Source organism: Mixophyes fleayi, chromosome 12, assembly GCF_038048845.1.
Source record: "Mixophyes fleayi isolate aMixFle1 chromosome 12, aMixFle1.hap1, whole genome shotgun sequence".
Lineage (NCBI taxonomy): Eukaryota > Metazoa > Chordata > Amphibia > Anura > Limnodynastidae > Mixophyes > Mixophyes fleayi.
The window spans coordinates 53,856,602-53,881,203 of NC_134413.1; the positions used below are offsets into that span (position 1 = coordinate 53,856,602).

Genomic DNA, 24,602 nt, shown 5'->3' on the forward strand with positions numbered 1-24,602 from the left:
GAAAGGACGAAGCGAACCCCCCTTAGTCTGTCGCTAGAGGCGGTCCATTAGACTCTAAATAGCACAAACCACCTGCGGCCCACGAAGAGCGTAACACGCCATGGGGGGAAAAATAACCTAATGCCTGACCCCAAGCTCCTGAGGCAAGTATAACGCATATACTATACTCTGAACCAATCTGGCCGGAGTGACGCCCCTCTTTTCCCTACAGGAAAAGTAGAATGAGGGAGTGCATTGCACACTACTTCCCTTAGACCCCTGAGATCAGACGATAGGCAAGTGGCCTACCCTGGGATAAGCATATGTACCCCAAGTTAGCAGACAACAGCGGGCAAAACAAGTGTTCTGATCCGCCGGACTAGGTAACATGATCTAACGTTACCCGGCAATGGTCCTTTACCGCCACCTGAAGATACCGTAATCCTGTAAATGGTGCTGCAATAGCAGTAGAGCTATGGGACAGCAACCTGCAGGAAGCTTAGTCGAATCTCCGAGCTAGGCTGAGAAAGAAAGAGACGTAGAAAATCCGCACTGAGACGTGTGAAAACTGCAGGACTAGGAAAACCGGATGAGTAATTTCCCCCCCCCTCTTGCGGCTCTAACCAAGGTACTAAGCAGCTCCCTGCGACGGCCTTCTGGCCCTAAGGTTAGAGTCTTGCCACGCCACCAGCTATTTGCTATAAGGAGTGACAGTAGGAGGTCCCCGACCGCTTAGATTTGGCCACAGAGGTAAGCGGACAAGTCCGAGGAACCTACCCTGCAAGGAAAATAGAGAGCCGTAGTCTAGGCGGGAGGCGCCCTGTGCTTTACCTTCCTTAGCCTTCCCGAGTGGACCTGGGAAGTGGAAGCGACAGGTACACCCGATGGAAACTCTAGGGGGTATCTTGGCCTTGGAGGATTCCGCTTAAGGGTCTCTAGACCATGAAGAGCAACAGGGTGACCCCAAAAACAAGTGGAGGGCGGGGGGGGGGGGGAAATAGATAGCCACCAAACTACCTTGGTCCATTTATCTTTACTTTCTAATTCTACAGTCTACGCAGGCTGCTTTTTTTCTATTCAACTACAAGTGGAGGGTGTAATATACACCCAAAGACGTTGGCTACATTGCCAATAATCAAAGATGGAGGGGGAAGACAACCAGGTTTGTCTGTATAGTTTGCAGGCAAGTGTTAGAATTAAGGACGGCCTACCAAGGATTAAACGTTTTTTTCATAATTTATTAGCTTTAGAATTACCTCACTTATCCAAGAAACTGGTGGAGCACTGAATTAGGTTATTTTTGACCCAAAAAATTTTTATTTTTTAAAAAATAGCAAAATAAAGCCAAACAAAACAAAAACCAAAACACGCAAGGGCGGTTTGGCAAAACCAAAACCAAAACATGACGGTAATCCAGATCCAAAACCAAAACCAAAACACGGGGGTCAGTGAGCATCTCTAATTCATATGCATATTATCAGGGACGATGTATTTAACCAAGTTTTCATTTATATCACTATTTACCTATATAGTAGACAAGCTTCTGAATTTTTTTATTAAAATTTTTTGTTCTTATATCAAACCATGAACTTTTTATGTTGCATACAGTGGATATGTATGCTAATTTAAATGGTAGTTACTGAGTATGTGAATTCATATTTATGTTGATTTTTTTTATTTTGATAGATTAAAGTTGTTTGAAATATTCCTGACTAGCCTGGTATATTCATTATTTAATGATTCGATTTGTTTGTTTAACATTATTTCTTCCAACTAGCACTGTGTCAATTTTGTTTATTTTAGGGGTTTAATATTCCGTTTGACACAGCAGCTCTGAATTTGGTATGTAATTATTTGTAATCAATAGTCAATATTTGTGATATTATTTTCTTTGCAGTGGAATGGCTAAGATTATTCAATTAGTTTTCTTTTTACATACAATTGTGTTCTATTTTATATTTTTAGTTGAGTTTTATTTTATACTGCCTGACAGATCATTATAAGGCTGTTTATTAAGTATGCAATGGGATCACACTTTGAGGTCAATTCAATTCGGCTGCATTATTCTAGGAATAACGCGGCCTGCGCACTATTACCGTTACTACGGTAAAAGTGCGCAGTATTACTGTTAAAATTACTGTACTAACACTGATTTTTGCTCGCATCCCTCGGGGCAGTGAGCAAAAATCAGCGTTAAAAATTTCCATATTAATGGTAATACAATTAGTGCTGCGTTATTCCTACACTAACGTGGCCGAATTGAATCGGCCCCTATGTCTATACAAGGGACTATAGACTGCTACAAGTCTGTCAACCTTGCAGAAATTTTTCAACAGAATATACCTTCCCTGGGTTATGACAAATGTGATAATCAAAATGCATGACTTGTGTCCCAGAACAATTAGTAGTAAGGTCTTAGGTTATGACATTACTACTGGCTTACACATAGCAATAATGGCTTGAAAATAGTGCGTTAGAGTGCAGTATGATCCACACAGAAAAAAAAATAATGGTCCCTAAACATGTGAACGTTTTACAGTTATGTCTAAAAGTTATCTGTCAAAACCTTCTGCAGAAGACTCATGAGAACATCCTCCGAGTATCCTCCCCTTGCCTCGTCATCCTTTTGGCATTTCCATTTTAGCTGGGAAGAATAGAAAAGAAAACATGATTTAGGATATTGAAATATGGAAATTCCACTAACAAACCTTAATTGATCAAAGTCAGCAAATTTAAACAACAATTAAACTCAACAATGGAAATTTTCAGATATAAATCATTAAAGTAAAAATTCACTACGGGTATAACAGTGTTAAGATGACAATACAATGATACACTGTTACAAAGGAACATATTACCTCCCCACTGCATTACAGCTACCTGAACCTGCTCACACTGTCACTTCCTATTGTTTAGGATAGTGTGGTAATAGGATCTGGTATTAGCCCAAAAAAGCTGCAAATGCAGTAATTGTAGCTACTGTGACATCACTGCTCCGGCGCACGAATCAACTAATCCAGATAAACCATTTCTAAAAAGCAGGCATGCCAAGGTGTCAGTCCCTTTGTATCTATACTGCTAGAGAAGCAGATATCTATTAACATGACAACAAGGAGCTGGTGCATTCCAAAAGAAGAGGTGGGAACCCCCTTCATCTTGCACCAGACAATATAAGTCTTCCAAACTCTGTGGCAATTTTTGTCCGAAATCAGTTTCCTCACCCGGGGCATGGTTTGGACCACATTGCCGGGTACACCCTTGACTTAACAAGTCTCGTCTGAGGCGCAAATGCCAAGACGGACCTGCTGACATGGTGAAGAAATCTGTGTACCAGGATCTTCGTGACCAATCTGGAGTCTCCAGAATGGGCGAAACAAACCCCTTTTCTCTTCATCTTCTTCAGAATTCTCAGAAGCATTGCTACCAGGGGAAATAGGTACATTAGATGGAACTACCAAGAGACTGATACGGTGTCTACTTAGACCACCCTTGGGTCTCTCGCACTTGAACAAAAAAAGGTCCACCTAGTGTTTAAACCGGGACACCAATGACATCCAGCTCACCCCATAGATTCACAATGTGGTGAATGGCTTCTGGGTCAAGAGACCATTCTTCTAGGAGAACAGTCTGCCTCCTAGTCATGATGGCCTAAACATTCTGTTCCGCTTAACACAAGATCTTGCTGGACTCTTGCATTGCGAAATTACTTTTTGTCCCTCCTTAGTGGTTGAGGTGTACCACCGTAGTGGCATTGTCCATGTTTACTGATGCTCCCTCAACAAATGTTGTGCATTGACTAGAGCGCAGAACACTAATCGCAACTCATGAAAGCGGGCCTGAAAAATGACAGCCTCAACCCTGAAGGATAGCGTTCATAGTCACCAGTCCCAAATGGAGAACAGGTGACCTTTGCTCAGGTTCTGCCTCTTAAGCTACCAAAGGAGCGAGTGACACACCCTTTGGGAAAGGTCTATCACCTGGCTGGATAAATAAAGGTGGGATTTATTTAACTTCAAGACGAGTTTTTATTGGACATGAAACTGGGCAAGCGGGATGGCCTTGAAAGTTAAGACCATCTTGCCAGTATACTCATGCAGCAACGTGCAGATGTCTGTCTGTGAGCCAACAGAGACCTTACTATATTCTGCAAGAACAGAATTTTTTCTGACGGTACAAACACTCTCTGTTTTTGGGTACAGAAACAAAGACCCAAAAAGATCATCCACTGCGACGGTGATAATTTGGACTTTTTGAGATTGAGAAGCCACCCATGGGATTCTAAAGTCTGAGCAGCCTCCTGCACGTAGGCCTGAAGTATGGCCGGCGATACTGCTTTTAATATGTTTTCGGTGCGCACCGCTGACCAATCATATGTACGTTGATTCAGCAGCTAGAAATAGGGCGAGAGTTCAATGACCCTAAACAGTAATTACAAGATATTCAGCGTTCAAATCAAACTTGGAGTTGAAACATGAGAATGTGACTGAATAAAACCTTATTTAATAAACCTTATTCATTAAAAAAATCAATTAAAAATATGTACCCATGGGTAACAGATAAGCATTTACACACAAATCCTACATGGAATGAGAACACTATATGCCTGTAAACATGTAATACAGTGTGTAATGCAGATTAAAAAGATATCGGAAAAAAACAGTCCAATGTTTTGCAAAAGGAAAGGAGAGGAACCAGTCCAATGAGATGTATCAGATATACAAGATAAAGTCAGTGAATCTGTTCTTGTGGAATATAAAGAAATACTTGCGGTTGATTCCTTTAGTGGTATTGGCAATAACTTGTGCCGCAAGGAGTGACAAATCCAGAGTGATGGAGATCGCTGAGGGGAGTAGCGGCGATGTAACTGGAAGCTGAGTGAGGTGTGCTTTCCAGCCTGGAATGCACGCGAAAATGCTGGAAATGACAATCCCGGAAGTGGATGTAATTGGTCAAAGCTTTTTGTCTCAACATGACTTTTTCAAGGCTGATGTATAGTGCCAGAGGAATCTAAGTGTGTAGATATTGTTCATGGCCAGTTATAATTGGTCAGAACATAATTATTTGGTCACTTTGAAGTTGACGGCCTCTGATGAAATAAGGAATGATCTTTACTTCCCTGGACATAGCAGAGATGACATGATCTTGGTGAAAACTCTTGGGGCCGTGGCCAGACCAAAAGAGAAGAGCACAAAATCGATAGTGATGGGGATGGAACAGCAATCATGAGAAGACAAATATGTCCTTCCCAGATAAATGTCCTTAATATCCAAATACATGATATACTTGTTCTTTTCCATGCCTTTTCATTACCAATCGCAGGTCCTCCATTTTGAATGTTTCCACCCAGAGCTGGGTGTTTAGGGATTTCAGATTCAAGATGGGCATGAACAAACCATATGAAATAGGATGCAGTAAAATCCCAAACCTTTTTGGTGAACCAGAACAACCATTCCTGAAAGAATCAGAAATCTTGAATGACTTCTTGTATAGCAAGATGTTCTGTCTTGATCGCGGAAAGCCCCGTGTGGAAGAATCTTCTTGGTGGTGATCTGAGGAGGTCTATAATGTATCCTTGAGGCACAATCCCTCTCACCCACGCGTCTGGTGGATTTTAACCACTGCTCCTTTAAGAGGAGTAAACGGGCTCCTACCACAGACAAATCCATGGGGCAAAATGCCTGTCATACTGGTGGCTTATCAGAAGACATGGCAGCTGGGTATCCAGCAGCCCTAGACTGTCTTTCTCTCTGTAAGCTTCCCATAGTGGCAAGGGCTTGCCCTCTGGCATATTGACTCCCAGTCTTCAAGTACCATCCCTGAAAACTGAAGGTGCCAAACCTGGAAGCTTTAGCTCTTGAAGCATTGTCAGTAAGAAAAGCACAGAGGCCCCATTAGCCACAAAAATCGATTAAAAAAATTATTGATCTTAACCTTATGGCCAGCACATCTAAAGTCTAGTGTACAAAGATATTTTGCTTGGTAACATCTACATGCAGACATTTCACTGGAAAATGAGCTGGAGCATAGTGTCATGAGGATTGTGATATTCAATAAAAGACAACTTCAAGCAGAGCACTTAGCACATCTGCCTCTCCAATTTTGTTTCCCTACAAGGTTGTCATAAGGGGATAGGTCTTTGCAAGTATTTTAAAACCAATAAGCAAGTGTCCCGTACTAGTTACATTTTTTATTCTTCGTCATGTAGAAAGAGGTGCTATTTATTAATAGGGATGTGCACTGGCCACTTTTGGTGTCTCGTGTTTTGTGTTTTGGATTCGGATTTGCTTGAGGTTTTGGGTTCGGATTTGTTTCACAAAACACCTGACGAAAGGTTTTGGTTCGGATTTAAGGTTTTGGATTTATTTTGAAAAAAACATAAAAAAAGTGTTAAAATTAAGTTTTTTTGGTTTATTTTCACTCCTACGCTATTATTAACCTCAATAACATTCAATAACAATCATTTCCACTAATACCCAGTCTATTCTGAACACCTCACAATATTGTTTTTAGTCCAACTGGACTTATACTGCTGAATCAGTGAACTTTCTAATATAGCAGTACCACTGGACTTATACTGCAGAATCAGTGAACTTTGTAATATTGCAGTACCAATGGACTTACACTGCAGGATTGTTTTTGGATATTTTTTTTTAATTATTTTTTTTTTACATTTTTTATAACTTGGGAATAATGGGGAAATAACAATGCCCTTAGAAGGGCACGGCACGGCACAGCACGAGATATAGCAGGACAGAGGACCAACTAACACAACCTCCCTCTACCCTGATCAATACCCGAGTGAAGATGGCGGCGGCTAGCGGGGAATTTATAGAATACGAGTATCACGAGATCTGACAGCGGGATTATGACTCAGAGCCTCGGTTTCAGTTATGCAATTGGCGGGAATACCCGGATCTGTCTCGGATCGGCAACGTTCGGGTGGGCTCAGATTTCAGATATCCGAGCCCGCTCATCTCTATTTATTATTGGAGTTGACAGCAAGAGGAAACACAGTTACCAGTTAGTCAGATTTATAATTAAACAACACAATTCAGCTCACACCAGTTTCTTTATATTCACACTTGTAAATAAGAATAATAAAATTCCACAATTCACTGTTTTTTTCTGTATTTTAATTTCTCTTTTCTGTGGCTGTTTTGGATACATTACAAAAAAATGGTTCTTTTCTTAACAAGCCAGGCATAAAATTCAGTAAAAAAAAAATCCCTAAAATTTCTGCTAACAATGACTTAAAACATTTCCTAGCATGGAATACTAAATTCGCAACTATCTTTAGGTGATTAAAATGGATATAACATGAGTTAGGATGTTAATAAACAAAAACAAACTACATAAACTACCTTTAGTTTAGCTGACACTGCATCTTCTGTGGGACCACTGCTATAACCTGAAAAAACAAAAACAAAACAGAGATAACCCCCACCCAAAAAAAAAATAAAAAAATAAAAAATAAAAAAAATAAAAAATAAAAAAATCGGTAAGATTGAATCTTTCATGAGCAATCCTTTCCCTTAATTGTCAACAAACGGGCATCTCGGAACCCAAAATAACCTCACTCTAAGCCTACAGGAATGAAATGATTGCCAATTTGCCTTTGAATGATCCAAGCTCACAAAGATGAAATATATAACGAACATTACTATCTTTAGAATTTGAAGGAATTCAATATGGAATTATGAGAGAGAAAGTAGGAATGGAACAATAATCTCTTGGTAAAATAACTACATTTCAGACAATCCCTCTGAAGTAGGAGTTTCCGCACAGGCATGCATCTTCTCAAAACAAGGGAAAAGCAGCTACTTTATGACCAGAGTAGAAATATGTCCCATTATTTTCCTGGTAGAGTGAATTACCTCGCATCTTATGATCCATTTCCATCTTGACCTGTTCTCGCACCAACCTCTGCTGCTCCTCCAGCTGTCTTGATCCTTCTTCACGTAGACGTATTATCTAGAGAAAAGGAGAGAGGTGTCCGATGACATTAGCACTGTCTAATTTGCTCTTTTTTATTGCGATTGCGGAGGAAAACTTCTGAAGAAAACTGACTAAGTAAACTAATGTCCTTTGACTGAACATGGATTGTTGGAAAATACCAACAGTAACCTAATGGTGAATACATCCGATTTTCACCACCGTATTGTATACATTAAAATATTGGTGGACAATAAATAATGCAGCATTCAGGAGCCAGTGAAGTAAATCTTGGAGCCTTAAAGAAAGTTTAAAGGAGCAAGGAAACATGTGCATCCACTAACATCAATAGCAACACCAGCAGTCATTTTTAAGGCATATTAGCGGGAAGTCTATTGAGATTTGCCCAGCCTGTATTAAAAATTATTTAATGCTCTTCACTCCAATATTTTGTCCCTCTTCTCCATTTCCTCATATTTCCCTTTCAACAACTAGTATGTATGTATACACTTCTCTCACAGCTTAACAAATTCAACACTATGCCATCTGCATCCATGCAGATGGAACGTGAAATATAGCAGTAGATTTATCAAGCCCTCTAAAAAGGAAAAGTGAAGATGTTGCTAGAATCTGACTGGTTGCTATGGGCAACATCACCAATTTTCCTTTTGAAAGGGTTTCCTAAATCTCCTTCATAGTCCTTACTGGCCACATGTAGTTGTTGGGTGCAAGAATTTTGCCTCAATCAATAGCATTCTACCCTTTGCAGCAACCCTTACAAAGATGACAACAATACTTATTAAATATACTAGTATATCGGTGCTTAAACTGAAGAAAAAAAAATCATGTATGTTATGCAGATAAAAGTGTTACAGGAAGACAAATGGATTTAGGCTAAATATAGCTCTGCTGTGTATACCGCTGCTATATTAATGTTATTATTAATAATAATAATAATATATAAATAACAGTATGTGAATATACATGGAAAGAATGTTAAAAAGTTTCTTCACCCAAGGTACATAACTTGTACACATGTTGGTGGTAACTATGTAAAAAAACAAAACAATTTAATAATAACCTTCCTCTTACAGTATCCTGGCTGCTCTTCATCGCTGTGAGCCTATCATGGCGGACAGACGCCATGGTTAATATACGGTCTGTCTCACCTGTAGCATGCTGCAGATGAGTTTGATTTTTCTCAGGTTACTACGAGCACTCCTGCAGAGTAACCAGTGTCTATCACTCACAACAGGCTCACCCTGGTGAGGAAGATCCAGGATACTCCGCGAGGAGGGCAAATACATATTTATTTTCTACATAGCTGAAATGTTGTATCCAAAAAGCTGTGTGCGCAATCCCAAACACTTATGACTATTTCCAACTGCTAATTGATTTAATCACTGTTTTGTCATACTGAAAACATCAACTGTGTGTAGCAGATGGGGAGATTTACCTCTTTTTCTAATGTCCGAGCAACCTGTGCTTCTTCCTCCTCCGTAACGTGGGCTTGTGCCTGTCTCTCCCGGGCCTCCAGATCTTAAATTCATAAAGAAAACACAAACTGTTCACTCATAACATGAAGCATACGGGACAGCAGTGTTTCTCAAATCCGGTCGTCACAGACCAGCAATAGTGCTTTTCTTTCCCCGATGTCTGTAGAAGCCAGTAAACAGTCCCGTATGTCTATCATGTGCCAAAACCATAAGATGTATCATTAGGTCAATAAGCTATCATTGTTATATAATTATAAAGGTGCCACAGTGCTCCACATCACCAGTACATATATAAAACAGAGACATATAAAAAAGGCAGACAAAATAAATGCAGACATTAAAACAAAGGGTAGGGAGGGCCCTGCTCATGAAAGAGTTTATATTCTGAGGGCAGAGCTGAAACAAGAGGAGGGAGTATGGCTCAGAGTGGAGATTGGGACAGTTGTAAGAGTGGATCAGTGTGAATAGTATAGGTGGGAATAGGGTAAGCTTTATTAAAAAGATGGGTTTTCAGAGAGCGTTTAAATATTTTAAGGCTGTGGGAGAGTTTGATCTGGCATGTTGGGGAATTCCATAAGTGGGGAGCAGCACGGGAGAAGACTTGTAGGTGGGAGGGAGAGGTGGTTACCAGAAGCAAGGTGCAGGTCAGAGGAAGATCTCAGAGGGCGGGGGGGAGAGTATTTTGAAATAAGATTTGAGATGCATAAAGCAGTGGTGTTGCTGAGGGCTCTGTAAGGGAGGGTGAAAAATATGAATTGGATTCTGAAGGCTACAAAGAGTATAAGGATTTGCATTGTTTTGCTGTTGTAGAATGGCGAGAAAGGAAGCTAAGCCAATGGCATCTAATATGTCAGACAGGACAGATAATCTCAGGCTTAAACTATGCTGAAGGGTGGTGCTGCCGTTAAAGAACAACAGTTTGGTCAATTCTATAATACTTGCATCATTGGTATAGCATATGGAGTTGCAGTGGTAGCAAACGTGATCTGCTCACCCATGACAACAGAGGTGCTGGGTACCTCCACTATCACTTCCTGGACAGCTAGTACTTGGTGACTGCGGTCATATGGGAGGTGGGGCAGGGTGTTAAAAGTCCCAGTAGTGCGACCACTTCCGTCCAGGACTTTTAAATGATTGTGTGGATGTTCAAGGACCAGTCAGGGCTATGAGTGTCTCTGATCACAGACTTTCATAGCACTATTTGCATTTGTGATCAGACAGATGCTTTTCTGATGACAAGATGCAGATAAAGGCAAGTAGCGAATGGGTTGGTGATCACTCTGCAATGTGGGCGGGAAGAAGGGGTATCTGTGCAGTGCTTCACAACACATTAAGTAACTGTGCTTCATGGTATTGAAAGTAATTATTGTGATTGAACGGTATGATTTGATAATAATCCAAGAATACATAACATTCTGAGCATGTTTTCAGTCCTGTGCATTAAGTGGTTTATGGTGCTCAAAACAAGTCAACAGTTAGGATAAGTTTTCTGTAAATGGACACTTTAAAGCAAAAACACCAGCCAAAACAGCAGCATACACAGCCAGCACCCTAATAGGAATACTGATGCATTCATTTGAAAATTGTCGATGGAGCTGACTGCATAGCCACGGTTCTACTGGTGGGGAGATGGAGGATTATTGGGGAAATACGACATGTCTGAGTTTTTTCAAGTCACATGCAACAAAATGGGACTCAGAAGTACCAGAATGGCGTGTTAGAGACTGAACTTAATTTAGTTGCTTGATTTCCAGATTCCAGCTAAAAATTAAAACAGAATATATATATATATATATATATATATATATATATATATATATATATATATATATATATATATATATATATATATATATATATGGAATTCCTTACCAAGTTTCACCTTTTTTCTTTTGTCATCAAGCTTCTGTGTCCTCTTTGCTGCTGCCTCTCTAGCTTTTCTAAGTTTGTCATATGCTGCCTGTAGGTAATTAAATAAACACACCGCAAATGTTAATTTCAGTTCTGCAACAAAACACAACTTAAAAAGCAACTGTAGATCTTTTAAGCTCAAAACATAGACCATAAAGTAAATGGGAACATAAGTAGTTCATAAAACAGCTTTACAAATAAGTAATAAATGTTCCAAAAGTAGCAGAAACATACATGCACAAAAATAAATACAATTTTGCATTTAAAAAGACTACCCCAACATAGGCAAACCGAGGGGGGAGGGGTTTCCTAGTGCCTCAAAACCCCTCCTCCCAGCCTGGAGTACTGTATGCTTGATGTGGCTGGACCCTGCCCCGGGACCAGCCACTTTGCTGATTGTGTGCAGATCGTTTCTCTCCCCAACAAGTATTGAAAGCAGCAAGCACAGGTAGGAGAGAGCAGGACAGTCTGTTAACTGTTCTGTCACACTCAATCAGGACTTTGTCCCGATTGTAGGGACAGTTGGGAGGTATGTCTCGCTTCACACGGCTTTGCTCAAAAAGAGAGAGATGTGTGCCCCTAATAGTAGTACACGCAGCATTGCCTGTGTATATGATGGGGATAGGAAGAGTTGAAGAGCAGCCAAGCACTGTCTAAAATTATAGCAACAGCCCCGAAGCATGCTGGTCACGCCCACTGGTGATGTGGCATGGAAACCCTCTCTACAAATCCTGCGTTTGCCTCTGCCTAACTGAGGTCTGTAGTCAAATGTTCTGCCACCTCGAATGATAACTTTGCCCATGTGTAATTACAAAGGTGTGCTTACCCTGGCTGCTCCATCAGTAAGCACTTCCAAAGCCTGAGACAACTGGTGAAATAACTCAGCTGAAAAGAAAACACAGGGATTAACAGTTATTTAGTAGGTAGTTATTGATTAATTTAAACCAGTTATATAGATTTTCCAACACACAGCAAGCACATATAAATTCCGAGCCTAAAAGCATTAGTTATCCCCATAGACCTTAATTAAGAGACGCTCTCAATGTACAGCGCAAAATGCTTTAGTTTCACGACCTGTGAGTGGAAAACTCTGAAGAGCCAAAAGTGTAAACGTCACAAGAAAAATCCATCCTCTATCCTTATCACTAAACTTAATGGTTAGCACTTCTGCCTTACAGCACTGGGGTCATGAGTTCAATTCCCTACCGTGGCCTTATCTGTGAGGAGTTTGTATGTTCTCCCCGTGTTTGCGTGGGTTTCCTCCCACACTCCAAAAAAACATACTGGTAGGTTAATTGGGTGTGTGTGGTGTGGTGTGTGTGTGGTGTGTGTGTGGTGTGTGTGTGGTGTGTGTGGTGTGTTAGGGAATTTACAGTGTAAGCCCCAATTGGGCAGGGACTGATGTGAGCGAGTTCTCTGTACAGGGCTGCGGAATTAGTGGTGCTATATAAATAAATGGCGATGATGAATTGTACGATTTACTGATAAATACACCTCACTTTAGCTTCATTTACGGCTTAATTGATGATGACAAAGAAAGGACATTAAGCCTGTTGTGTATATCAAGCTTTGTTTTACGCTGGACAAACCGCACCTATAACTTTGTTCATTTGCTGAAGAGAGGCTGTAAGATGCAAACTGGGTCCCATTAAAAGTAAAGGATAAGATCCCATCTCTGCCAAGTCAGAGCTGGTGCAGAAATCAAGTTTTTCTATGCCCGAGTGTAAATGGTGGAATGCCCCTAAAAACGAAAGTGCCTTCTCCAACCCTTCATCTCTGCAAAATTATACAACTGTGCAAAGCTAGATGCACTGGTGCGCCTATTCAGTAGTATATGAATTGCAAAACTTCTCAGAGCACTGATCTTGTGTCTGAACTTGTGGTGTTTGCCAATATCACCAAAGAAATCAGTGCTAGTATAGCCAACAAAAGTGCTGCAGATGAAGAGTGCCACCTTGGATGTATCTGTATAATTATGAATGTATCAACTGATCATTATCCACTACAACCACTGTGTGTCACATACAGGAAGTATTAGAAGTCAGTCTGTTTATGTAAATATGCCTAATACATCACCATGGGCGAGATGTAAGCTAGCTGTTGCTCCTCTGCAATTTTTCATCTTTCACATAGCCCATAAATGTCACATTAGGCCCTTATGTCTACACTTCAACCTTAAATTCACACATGTCTGTACACTGCTTTGTAGCATCAGGCAGTGGGGAAAACAGACCAGAAAGCAGGCACATACAGACATGAAAACAAAGGGAAGAACGGGCCCTGCTCATTTGAGCTTATAATCTAGTGGGAAAAGCACAGAGCTAAGACAAGAGAAATAATAGAGAGATAGTTGGTCACACAAGATAGTAAAGACAGTTAGAGGTCAGAGAAGGAGAGGTAAATTTAGGCGTCATCAGCGTAGATTTAGAATTATCAAATTAGTTCGCCAAGAAAAGAGGTATACAGAGTGAAAAGGCAGATAACAGAGGCAACAGATGGTGTGGGTGGAGGGAAAGCTGTGCCAGAGGTAGAAACACTGTAGGAGCTGTTGGATAGATCAGAACTGAACCAGGAAAGAACTGTTATGAAGGCCAATGGAGTATAGGATATTCAGGAGAAGAGGGTGAACAACAGTGTTGAAAAAAGCAGAGTGGTCCAGGAGGATGAGAACAAAGAAATGATCCTTAGACTTTGCTGTGAGTACTCTACATCATTTATCACTTTCATTAGGGCAGTCATAGTGGGATGTTGGGATTGAAAGCCGAATTACAGAGGGAGCGAGAGGAGGCAAAGGTGATGAAAAATATAGTGGCAGTTGGAGTAAACCAGAGGCGTGCATGCTGTAGAGGAAAGTGAGTGGAAAAGTTGGAGAAATAGGGTCAAGTGGGCAGGTTGCAGGGTCAGAAGATGAGATGAGTGCATAGGTTTAAGACAATCACAGCCCACAACTGCACATCAAAAATAAAATATAGATGAAGTGCTAAAGCTCTCCAAATTAAGCTACAATTTTGGTTACACAGACCAAAGTAACTTGACAGCTAAAAGGGCAGATCTGTAAGTGTGTCACCGTAACAAGTACCTGCTAGTGACCCAGTTTACAGTGCTGATGGAGAATGCATTGTTTTTCACTTAAAAATGCAAACTAAAACATTGCATGTTACATTCCAGTTGAACTTTCCTTAGGAAAACCTTACAGAAGAGCAAAACTGGATTCAGTTATCAATGGAGGTCACACTTGCAAAGTAACTAGCACAATTTCTCTTCACAGCATACTGCACTATTGAATGTGTTTATCTCCCTTTTTTTCATTTTGTTTTCATGATCTCAGCGTTCCAACTATATCTTGTTTTGATGTATACAGAAAAAAAAAAAAAAAAACATTGTACTTACCTGCTCGAGGGTTATCTGGGTTTTTGTCTGGGTGGCAAGTGAGGGCTTTCTGCCTGTATGCTTTTTTAATCTGAAGAAACAGGAAAAAGTTGATTATATAGCTGCACTGTGTATCAAAACAGGTTTAAAATAAGGTTAAGATGTATTGCACTAAATTACTCCAACATTGACTTCATTTAAGACTTGAAATAAACTAACCTGGGAGTCATACACATTTAGAAGTGTAAACTTCATGATTTCAAAAACAAGTAAGCCTCATTTAGGGCTTTTTTGGTGGCAGAAAAATAAACATTTTTGTACTCCGCATATACACCAAAATGCGTCCAATTCTAGATTGGTGCATATCTTAGACATGTGCCCCCTTACGCCTGGAGAATAGGAATGAAAGCCGCCAATCGTAAGTGGAGTACAATAAGGGCAGGTTCATGCAAGTGGCAGCATTGTAGCTTAGTGGTTAGCACATCTGCCTCACAGTGCTGGGTACATGAGTTCCATTCCTGACCATGGCCTTATCTGTGTGGGGTTTGTATCTTCTCCTAGTGATTGCGTAGGTCTGCTCCAGTTTCCTCCCACACTCCAAAAACATACTAGTAGGCTAATTGTCTGCTTTTAAAATTGACCCTAGTCTTTCTCTCTCTCTGTATGTATGTATGTTAGGGGATTTAGACTGTAAGCTCCAATGGAGCAGGGACTGATGTGAGCGAGTTCTCTATACAGGGCTGCATAATTAGTGGTGCTATATTAATAGCTGATGATGATTAAGTGTAGCATGCTCCCTGGAGATGTGACATAATTAAACTTGGAGGCAGTGCAGGCGCTAGCTCTGGTGGGGGCTCCTGTGGAAAACATGATTTTCACTGATAAAACGCTTTTCTATCATGTATTATAAATGACAATTCATTACATTATGCTGTGTACATAGAGAGTAATGCAACATCCACATTACCTATGAACAATGTCAAGTCGAATATAAGCATGTAGGGACCTCTATTATCATCAATGGAAAAGAATACAAAAAGTTAGGCACCAACTGTAATGTCTTTAGGCACACTAACTCCTAAGATTTGTCCAGTACTGTACTAACATGTCAGTTGTTCACTTACTACTTCTGCCAGATATGTCCTAACTTAGAACAAGATTACCATCATGCTAAAGTTTTCTCACCTCTTTCTCAGAAGCATCAGCTTCTATACAGAGCAGCCCATACAAATCCATCTGCAGCAGCTCCTTGGAGGCCGACATTTTTCCTGTTGCCATTGTTATTTCTTTCTATACGTTAATCACTCCCTTCATAAACTGCACTCTCCGTTTGCACTTAGTTCTTGGGATATGTAGTTTTTATAAGAGAAAGACCAAAAGCAGTTACTAAGAAAATGGCTTCTCAACAAAACTATAGTTCCCATCATGCAATGCAAAGTAAGCTAGTCATAGCACTATACGGCTCATCGCGCGTTGTATGCCGGGAAACGTAGTCTAATGTTTCATGTAAGGCAAGTGATTCTTAAGAGCATCAAACGAGCCAGTGGAATACAGCTCCCAGGATTCCGTACTGTGTGGGTGACTTCCTGAAATTTGTTAGAGTAATATTGTAAGATCAAGGTACTGTACAGCATAGTAACATTCTGAGCGTTAGTGGCTACATTGTACACACCGTCTTTACTTTTCATTAAATAAGCATTTATTATATGCACTAAATTACGGTTATTAGTTACTTAGTAAGCACTTATTATACGTACTAAATTACATCATTTGTCGGTATTGATAAAATGTATGCAAAATTGAATGGCATTAAATGGAAATATTTTTCTCCACTAGCTTTTCTCTTAATGTACTATAAATACGCTGAGTTGCAAAGACAGATGTAATAGCAGTATTAAAGGCGAAAATGGACAGAAGGTGTTTCAGCTGTGCATCCAAATTCTCTATCTTCAAAAAAGAGGTGAGTACACATGCAAGCTGTCGATTTATAAACATGCATTTTTATGTTTACAGTTTTATTCATCCTCTATTTAAAACAAACAAAAGTTAGAATACTTTTTATCTAACTCCGTTGTCTTTATTCATTTGTTGGCCAACCCTTGTAAAAAAACATTTTTTTTTATAAAGTGGGGTTTGCTCCAGGAGAAAAGTGGGTAACCAGTGGTTAAATTATTCAGATGTATTGCAGGCTTGTTATTGGAGTAGATGTACCTCTCTGTTAGAGCCGATTATGTCAATGAACACCCATTAGGATCACTTCATTTTTGACTGATAGCTGGCTCACGCTAGCATGTGTGTTCATGTGAGTGGGCTTTACACTCATCTGGCTGGAGATTGTGTAGCGTATATGCATGACAAACCCTATATATTCATTGGAATTTGCTTTTTTGCTAAAAGACCATTAGATTACTTGACCAGAAAAAAGCAATTTATGTTTACAATCATTATAAAACAAAACACATAAGCATTCATATTAGGAAAAATTCTTTGGGGTTCTTAAAGTAATTCTGAAAGCTTGCATTACCTAGGAAAACTCCCCACTACATACTCACAAGTGAGGTTCAGTTCCACGTAAGGACACTGTGCAATACAGTATGACCAACAGAGGCTAGCCATATGGGGACTAAAAAAATTGCACAAGAACTGACATTCCTAAATTGAATACAAATTGCATAGTATGCAAATATCTTACAGCCTTCTAAAAGATAATCTGGATGAAATATAATATCATCTTTATTATTACCATTTATTTATATAGCGCCACTAATTCCGCAGCACCGTACAGCTATCTCACTCGCATCAGTCCCTGCCCCATTGGGGCTTACACTGTAAATTCCCTAACACACACACACAGACTAGGGTCAATTTGTTAGCAGCCAATTAACCTACCAGTGTGTTTTTGGAGTGTGGGAGGAAACCGGAGCACCCGGAGGAAACCCACGCAAACACGGGGAGAACATACAAACTCCTCACAGATAAGGCCATGGTTAGGAACTCATGACACACGTGCTGTAAGGCAGAAGTGCTAACCACTTAGCCACCGTACTGCCCTTAAGACATAGTAAGAGCACTATATCCAGAACTAAAGGTGTATATAAGCACTCCTAGGGGTAAATGTATCAATCTGTGATTTGGAATTTTCAGCGATTTTCTCCAGAGAGTTTAAATTTGCCGATGTGTGCAAGTGGATAGAAAATCACCAGTAAAGTGATTTTTTTTTTTTAATTTTTTTCTTCAAAATCGCCATTTCCAAAATTTCTAATAATCACAATCCCGGTGTTTTGACACTCTACCACTACAAGTCATCATATGTATGAAGCTGCGATTTTTGCACACTCGCCCTAGAGTGCTCTTGTGCCTGCTGCCGCTTGTAGTGCCACTATGTATGTGCCACAACTATGTACTTTAAATGGTGCCCCCATGTGGAAATATTAAGTGTTAAGTATAAAAATATAATTTTTGCCCCACTGGTAATGAAATAGTAAACCACTATATTACAATATAAAAAAAAATCCCTTACATATAATCATTAATGAAATTTGGCTTGATAATTTATTCATATAATAATTTACACCCCATAAGATTAGTAATCATTTTTGCCCCTCTAAACAAGAAATCATGATTACCCTCATATTTAAAACTTGTATTGTGTCTCCTGTTATGTTAACATTGGTCAGATAACTCGAACAGCATGCTTTTTTTTTTTCTGTTCAATCTCGGGGGGGTTTCACTAAACCACCAATGGAATAGGTGTTTTAAAATCGACACAAATCACCGGAGATTGGATTTTGGAATGTCAAAATCCCAGGTTAATACTAAAAGCGCTAGTGATCTCGAGGAATTTGCAGTATTTACCCCCTAAAGATAAATCGGGGACCAACAGGTTCCACTTCTGCAGTGCTGATCCAGCAACAATAAAGATTAGATATCTTTGGACTGCATAAACAGCTCAATTTATATTTGTTCCATAGCAAACCGTCCTATCCTGAAATTTAAGGAGTATTAAATATTATAGTGCAGTGGTGTATTTGGAAAGCATCCAGAAGAATAAAGATTCTTTTTAAATTAGAATCTGCTCCGAAAACTGCCAAAAGAGTAAACAGGCTGTGCAATTTCTTTGAATATAACGGTGTATTTAAAGATCCGCTCAGTTCATTTAGATAAGGATATTGCATAGTGTGATACTATGTATAATCGATGTGTTCAGATTAAAAAACCCATCAAAAACAATATAGTAAGGAGTATTGGACAGAAATGAGCATGTGGGTTGCACATTAACTAAATTAGTGTAAATTAATTTACTGGGCCTAGGGAAGCATCAACTCTAAATATGATTGTGGGAATTGATGGTAAAGGTCCAGGTTAGGTTTCGTGTGGCATCCTGTATAGAATGCCCTGTTACACTAATCTGTCTGGGAACCACTGCTAAGGCTTCTGGGTTGATGCAAAGAAAGCAAGGGCTGAATGGAGGAAGATTAGAAGCTGCCTACTACAATGAGACATGGGTAACGGTCACAATTCTACCTCAAGATATAGTAAAGGTACTTTTAAAACTTCACCAACTTCTTACATTTTTTATTTCAACCAAATTTAATTATGTGATTTGTTTGCCTATTTTCTTTACATTTGAAGAATATGGCAAAAAAAAGTCTATTTATAGTTCATCCCACTTTTAAGGTATAATTTGAATTGTAAAGAAAATTAAAATTTTAGCACTTTTGTCATTGTTTTGCATAGAATGCCAAAACATTGTGAACCTTTAAAAAGAAAGAAAACATCTGAATGCTGTGAGGAACACCTACTTTTCCAAACAGTTACCAGTAGAACAGTTAGTAACATCACCTTTCTTCATGTAAAACCACTACGAACACCTCTTTTTCTACACCGTCTACGTCAGAAGCCAATTAACTTACCAGTATATTTTTTTTATTGGAATGTGGAAGGAAACCCACGTAAACACTGGAAGAACATACAAAATCCACACAGATAGGGCCCTGTTTGGAGTTGAACCCACAACCCCAGTGCTTTGAGGTAGCAATGCTAACTACTGTGCCACCGTGCTTCCTGGTACAACTTATTCAGTATTTTATACTAGCCCCAAACATTGCAATATCGGGTTATTGGAACACTATTGCAGAATGCATAGCTGGAAAATGAGCCACACTGCCTGGTTAAGGATGCCAAAATTGCTCTGTGTGTGGTCAGATTTGACAATTTTAAAATCCCCAAGGTCTGCACATCCCAGTCAGAAAATAATTATAGTGTCATAAAAATTAATCAGACACATTTCTGTAATGTGCAGTGAAGAAGCTGGGCAAGGAAAATGGCATCTTTTGTAAGGGGGCTAAACTATGCTGTGGAAGAGGGGTGGATCAGGAAGGATGGAGCATGCTAGATCGTTTACATTTTTCTCCAGATTAGTATGAAGCCACTAAAATGAGATGTTATTTTATAGGAAAAATATTTAAATGAACTGTAAAGTAAAATTATTACATACATTTAAAGCACCAATTACTGCTTGTCTTTTCTTGTCTATAGCCCCCAAATTGCAAATCGGTCTACTCGCCTCCCATTACCTTCAAAGCCCTTACCAACACCTCCACCTCAAACATCTCTAACCTTATCACAAGATCCTCTCCATCATGCCCTCTTCAGTCTGCCTCTGACCTATGCCTGGCTTCCTCTCTGATTACCTCCTCTAACTCCCAACTTCAAGATTTTCTCCCCTGCTGCTTCCCTCTTATGGAACATCCTACCTCTCCCTGACCAGACTCTGCCCCAACTTTCAGTCTTCCAAGCTCTGTGAAAACCCACCTGTTCTATAGGTTGATACTACTCCCTCTGGGTACTATCAGCTACTGTCCCAAACTCAACTCCAAGTCCCTCTAGCTCTTACTGTTTCAACATTGCCATCACCCTCTAGATTGTAAGTTCTTGCTAGCAGGATCCTTTCTACAGTCTGTCTTGTGTCCACAACAGGCTCTGAACTAGCTGCAGTGGAGAGTAGATAGAACTCTTTTCATGATACGAATATTCTGGTTATTTCATGTTTATTAATTAATTAATTGTGGGTTTATTTAGATTACTACTAGCTGGAGTGTATTTCCCTATTGTGAGCGCCGGAGTGTGCCCCTGGTGGGGATCAGGTTGCTACTGTCTTGTGTCCATACCCTTTTCATCAACCTTGTATGTTCTTGTTTTGTTTTTATATATGATTTGTTATACCCCGATGCTGCAGATTTTTGTAGCACCTTACGAATGATAATAATATTTCTTAATCAAATCCACAAATAGAGATGTCTGTTATACTGGTGACATGCATGAATGCTCTTTGTTTCTTTTTGTTTCTGAGAAATGAGGTCCATGAACAGTAGAAACACACAAACTGCTCACACTTTTTTTTTAACAAATTCCTTTATTGACATTTTTTTGTAAAGTAATGAGCGCTCACCTGACAGTAGTTTTGATCCATAGTATGTGCAGTGTGGGATAGTTTGATTTGATTACAGAATACATGCATCGGCCCAATTGCTTTGGGATGAATATTCTCTAGCTAGGATGAAAGACTGTGTGACTGTTTTTGGTCAGCTCAAGTTAATAGTATCCGTTTTTTACATTGGACTTCCATGACACTTTTTGCACAATAGGTCTTTTTGTATTACTTTTTTTATTTCTATTTGTTTTTTTAGTTTGAAATACTGGTTAAAAAGCTCTTCATTAATCTACTAGAACTTTATAATTTGTTTGTGAAAGGCCCTTTTTTGAAACCTACACTGCGTCTGATGCAACAACTAATACCTCCCTCCTCTAGCACCAATTTGACATCTGTCTTACATCATGTCTTTGTTGACTAAACTGCCCCTTCCACTATTTCCAGTCTAGATTACACAAGTGGACAGGTCGCTGCTTCCTACAGGATTAGCGCGTTCATCTATTCAAATATTCTCTGCTGCTTGAACATTATGATTATCCCATTGGCTGCATATCATTCTCCCTGCCCACTGCAAAACGGGTTACACATGGGTGACAAAAAATCAAACACACCTTATTATTATTATTATTATTATTATTATCATTTATTTGTTAGACGCCACAAGGTTTCCGCAGCGCCGCACACAGTACAAACAGTAGACTATACAGGGTATAACAGTACAGAACCATAAACAAAAGTACCAATAATACTATATACAATAATAGTACCTTAATAATAATCATTTTCTGCTGCTTGTTTCTGTTATTATATGGTGTCATATTCTATAGTTTTTAAGACCTGAATATATTTGCTGTATTTTAATCGAACAAATAGTAGTTACAGCACTAAAATTAATAGGGAAATATGGCAACCAAAATCCAATAGATTGCCATTGAGATATGAGAGCTTTGGTAGCCTTGATCCCAACGATAAGTGATGCCTGTTTTGAACCATCATTTCAATTTGTTGATAAATTACAGTTGACTGAAATGTTTGCTACAAAATTGGATAATGTTTTAACAAGCTGTGATAATTGACAGTACCACCCAGGTGGTTGTTGACAGGTGAATGGAGAAATGATGGAAACATATAGAGACTTATTCTGCCGCTGAATAGGACGACCACATTCTAAATATCTATTTATCTCTTTCAAGTGTGGCTGTAAATCCTGCAGACATTCATTCTGTGCTGGATGTCTTGGATTCAGCGCCGTTTTACCTACATATGGTAACGCAAAGCAAAAAATCTGCAAGAAATGTTATGAAAATATTAGCAGGTGAGTGTGTGTACAAGGTTATCTGTTAGTGATATCAGTGAATGCCACATGAAATTTGCATGCTGTGGAGGCAGCCTTTTATGTTTTTATGAATCTGTATTTAATTTTCATTAGATTTACACACTACTTGCTTGCCTTTTTTTGCTTTCAACTTGAATACCTCATTACTTTGTAATATATTATAAAAATGTGGTCTCTTGCTGAAAGCTCACTTGTTAGGAGTGACAAATCCCAGAAGCCAGGTATCTTCAACTTCTAAAAAAATGTTCTACAGATACTGCATAGTTGGAGCTCCCACAACAGTTCCTCTATTAATTCTTAGATGTCAACACACTGAAACCGTATGATTACAACCAACTAACCGCCAAATGTCCAGATATAGTAATACCACATTAATAAGGTATTAAGTGATGTAGATAGTCAGTTTACCGTGAATGGTGCATGGCGTCAACACCCGAATTTCTTTTCCACTTCTCATATATATTCATATATAAGATGCATCATTGATTTAGACCAGTGATGGGCAAACTACGGCCCGTGGGCCAGATCCGGCCCACTTAGAGGTTCTATCCGGCCCGCCAATATTTGAAAAAATGTCATTAAAATATGCATAAAATTATTAAAATATAATTATGTTTTTATATTTAAATAAAAAAAAAATAGATACAAGGAACTTATAGAAATGCAGTCAAAGCTTCATTCATCACATTAGTTTTATAAAAATTTGTATTATATATTTCGATATTTGAGTTTTTTAATAAATTATATTGGGCCGCCTAAATTTTTTCCTTTTTATTTGGCCCGCTCCTGAAAAAGTTTGCCCATCACTGATTTAGACAATCCAAAAATGAGTGTGGCAAATTGGTTTGATGCATTTCCACATTTGAACCTTCACAATATTGTAAAAGCAAACGTGAAAATGAATAAACAGTTGGGGGTAAATGTATCAAGCTGAGAGTTTTCAGGCGGGTTTAAAAAGTGGAGGTGTTGCCTGTAGCAACCAATCAGATTCTAGCTATCATTTTGCACAATGTACTAAATAAATGATAGATAGATTCTGATTGACTTTTAAAAACCCGGCGGAAACTCTCCGCTTGATACATTTGCCCCCTGGTGTCCATCAGTGTTTTTCTTTGTGAGGATACCCCATCGGGCACAGAGTTTCAGTGAACAGTAGTTCAAATAAGATTTACAGTCTCTACTGCCCCTCTAGGTGCTTAGGCAAACACAACACTTAGATTGTAGAGACTTCACCTGACAGTTTTGCATTGATGCTCTCAACTGCAAGCCCAATAAGCATGATGCATACACCTAGAAATTTAAGGGTGGGATTTGTCACTAGGTATGAGGCGTTGAGGCTAGTAACTCAGCCGCTTCCTCCTCTTGTTATTGAGAGTGGATCTCACTTTCTAGTTGGCCAGGCACACTAGATACTGATGTTCTGGACATGTTAGAAGTATTCTAGTTCATTGTGGTGGCTGCAAAGTAGCTGCTTCCCACACCTACCTACACTTGCTGTAGCAAGGTGGGTATGTTTATATAGGTATATACTTAAACTAGTAGGAGGTGGAGTGTGTTGGAACGCTCTCTCAAACTCCATTCTGTTCAGCATGAATGGTAGAATGCATGCATCTGGCTATGTTAAGTGCTCCTGTTTGCATTTTCATATTCATCATCTGCAATTGTAATACCTACTGCCACAACCCTTCCACCTTGTGGTTATCTGCTTAACTCTCATGGTTATTTTGTGGCACCTCTGTATTGGGTGTCAGCCTCTACTACAGTCATGCAACTTAACTCAAGTGTATCAATAATTGGATTTGTTTGGCTTGGGTTCATTTAGTGGCTTTTTCTCAAATGTTGTGGTGTGGGGAGGTTGCGGCTGTTCAACCATGCATTTACATGGTATACACACAGTCATGTTCCCTATTAAACTTATTTGGATAAAACGGATTCCTATATGGTTTTACTTCTCTGTGGAGCTCGTATTGGATGAGAAGGTCCTCTGTAATCATCCGTTTGTTTATTTTGTGACATTCATTACCACTTGCTATGCACTTTAGTCCTTTTTCATACAGTACCACAGTGTTCTCCCCAGACATTTTTGCCAGCCAGGTGGCATTAAAAAGTAGCCGGGTGGGGGCAGTGTAATATTTTGCAATAATAG

At 39.4% G+C, this 24,602-nt stretch overlaps 2 protein-coding genes across 3 annotated transcripts in view; one reads left to right on the plus strand and one right to left on the minus strand.

Annotated features, from left to right (window-relative positions):
* DNAJC17 (DnaJ heat shock protein family (Hsp40) member C17) overlaps positions 1 to 16,009 on the minus strand; it is a 29,490-nt gene extending 13,481 nt beyond the window's left edge. The window contains exons 1-8 of the mRNA XM_075192984.1: positions 15,873 to 16,009; positions 14,709 to 14,778; positions 12,145 to 12,203; positions 11,280 to 11,367; positions 9,368 to 9,450; positions 7,854 to 7,950; positions 7,341 to 7,387; positions 2,546 to 2,623 (exon numbers count right to left, since the gene is read on the minus strand). Coding sequence (XP_075049085.1) covers positions 2,546 to 2,623; positions 7,341 to 7,387; positions 7,854 to 7,950; positions 9,368 to 9,450; positions 11,280 to 11,367; positions 12,145 to 12,203; positions 14,709 to 14,778; positions 15,873 to 15,965 — 615 coding nt within the window. The 5' untranslated portion in view covers positions 15,966 to 16,009. The remainder of the gene's footprint in view (positions 1 to 2,545; positions 2,624 to 7,340; positions 7,388 to 7,853; positions 7,951 to 9,367; positions 9,451 to 11,279; positions 11,368 to 12,144; positions 12,204 to 14,708; positions 14,779 to 15,872) is intronic.
* A 216-nt stretch (positions 16,010 to 16,225) lies between these two features.
* Positions 16,226 to 24,602, plus strand: part of ZFYVE19 (zinc finger FYVE-type containing 19) — a 44,798-nt gene continuing 36,421 nt past the window's right edge. Inside the window, exons 1-3 of one of the 2 annotated variants that reach the window (XM_075193465.1) lie at positions 16,226 to 16,307; positions 16,524 to 16,647; positions 22,314 to 22,435. In XM_075193465.1, the coding sequence (XP_075049566.1) occupies positions 16,594 to 16,647; positions 22,314 to 22,435 (176 nt within the window). In that variant the 5' untranslated portion in view covers positions 16,226 to 16,307; positions 16,524 to 16,593. Of the gene's footprint in view, positions 16,308 to 16,334; positions 16,648 to 22,313; positions 22,436 to 24,602 lie in introns of those variants that run through there. The other variant, XM_075193466.1, reaches the window with a different exon arrangement.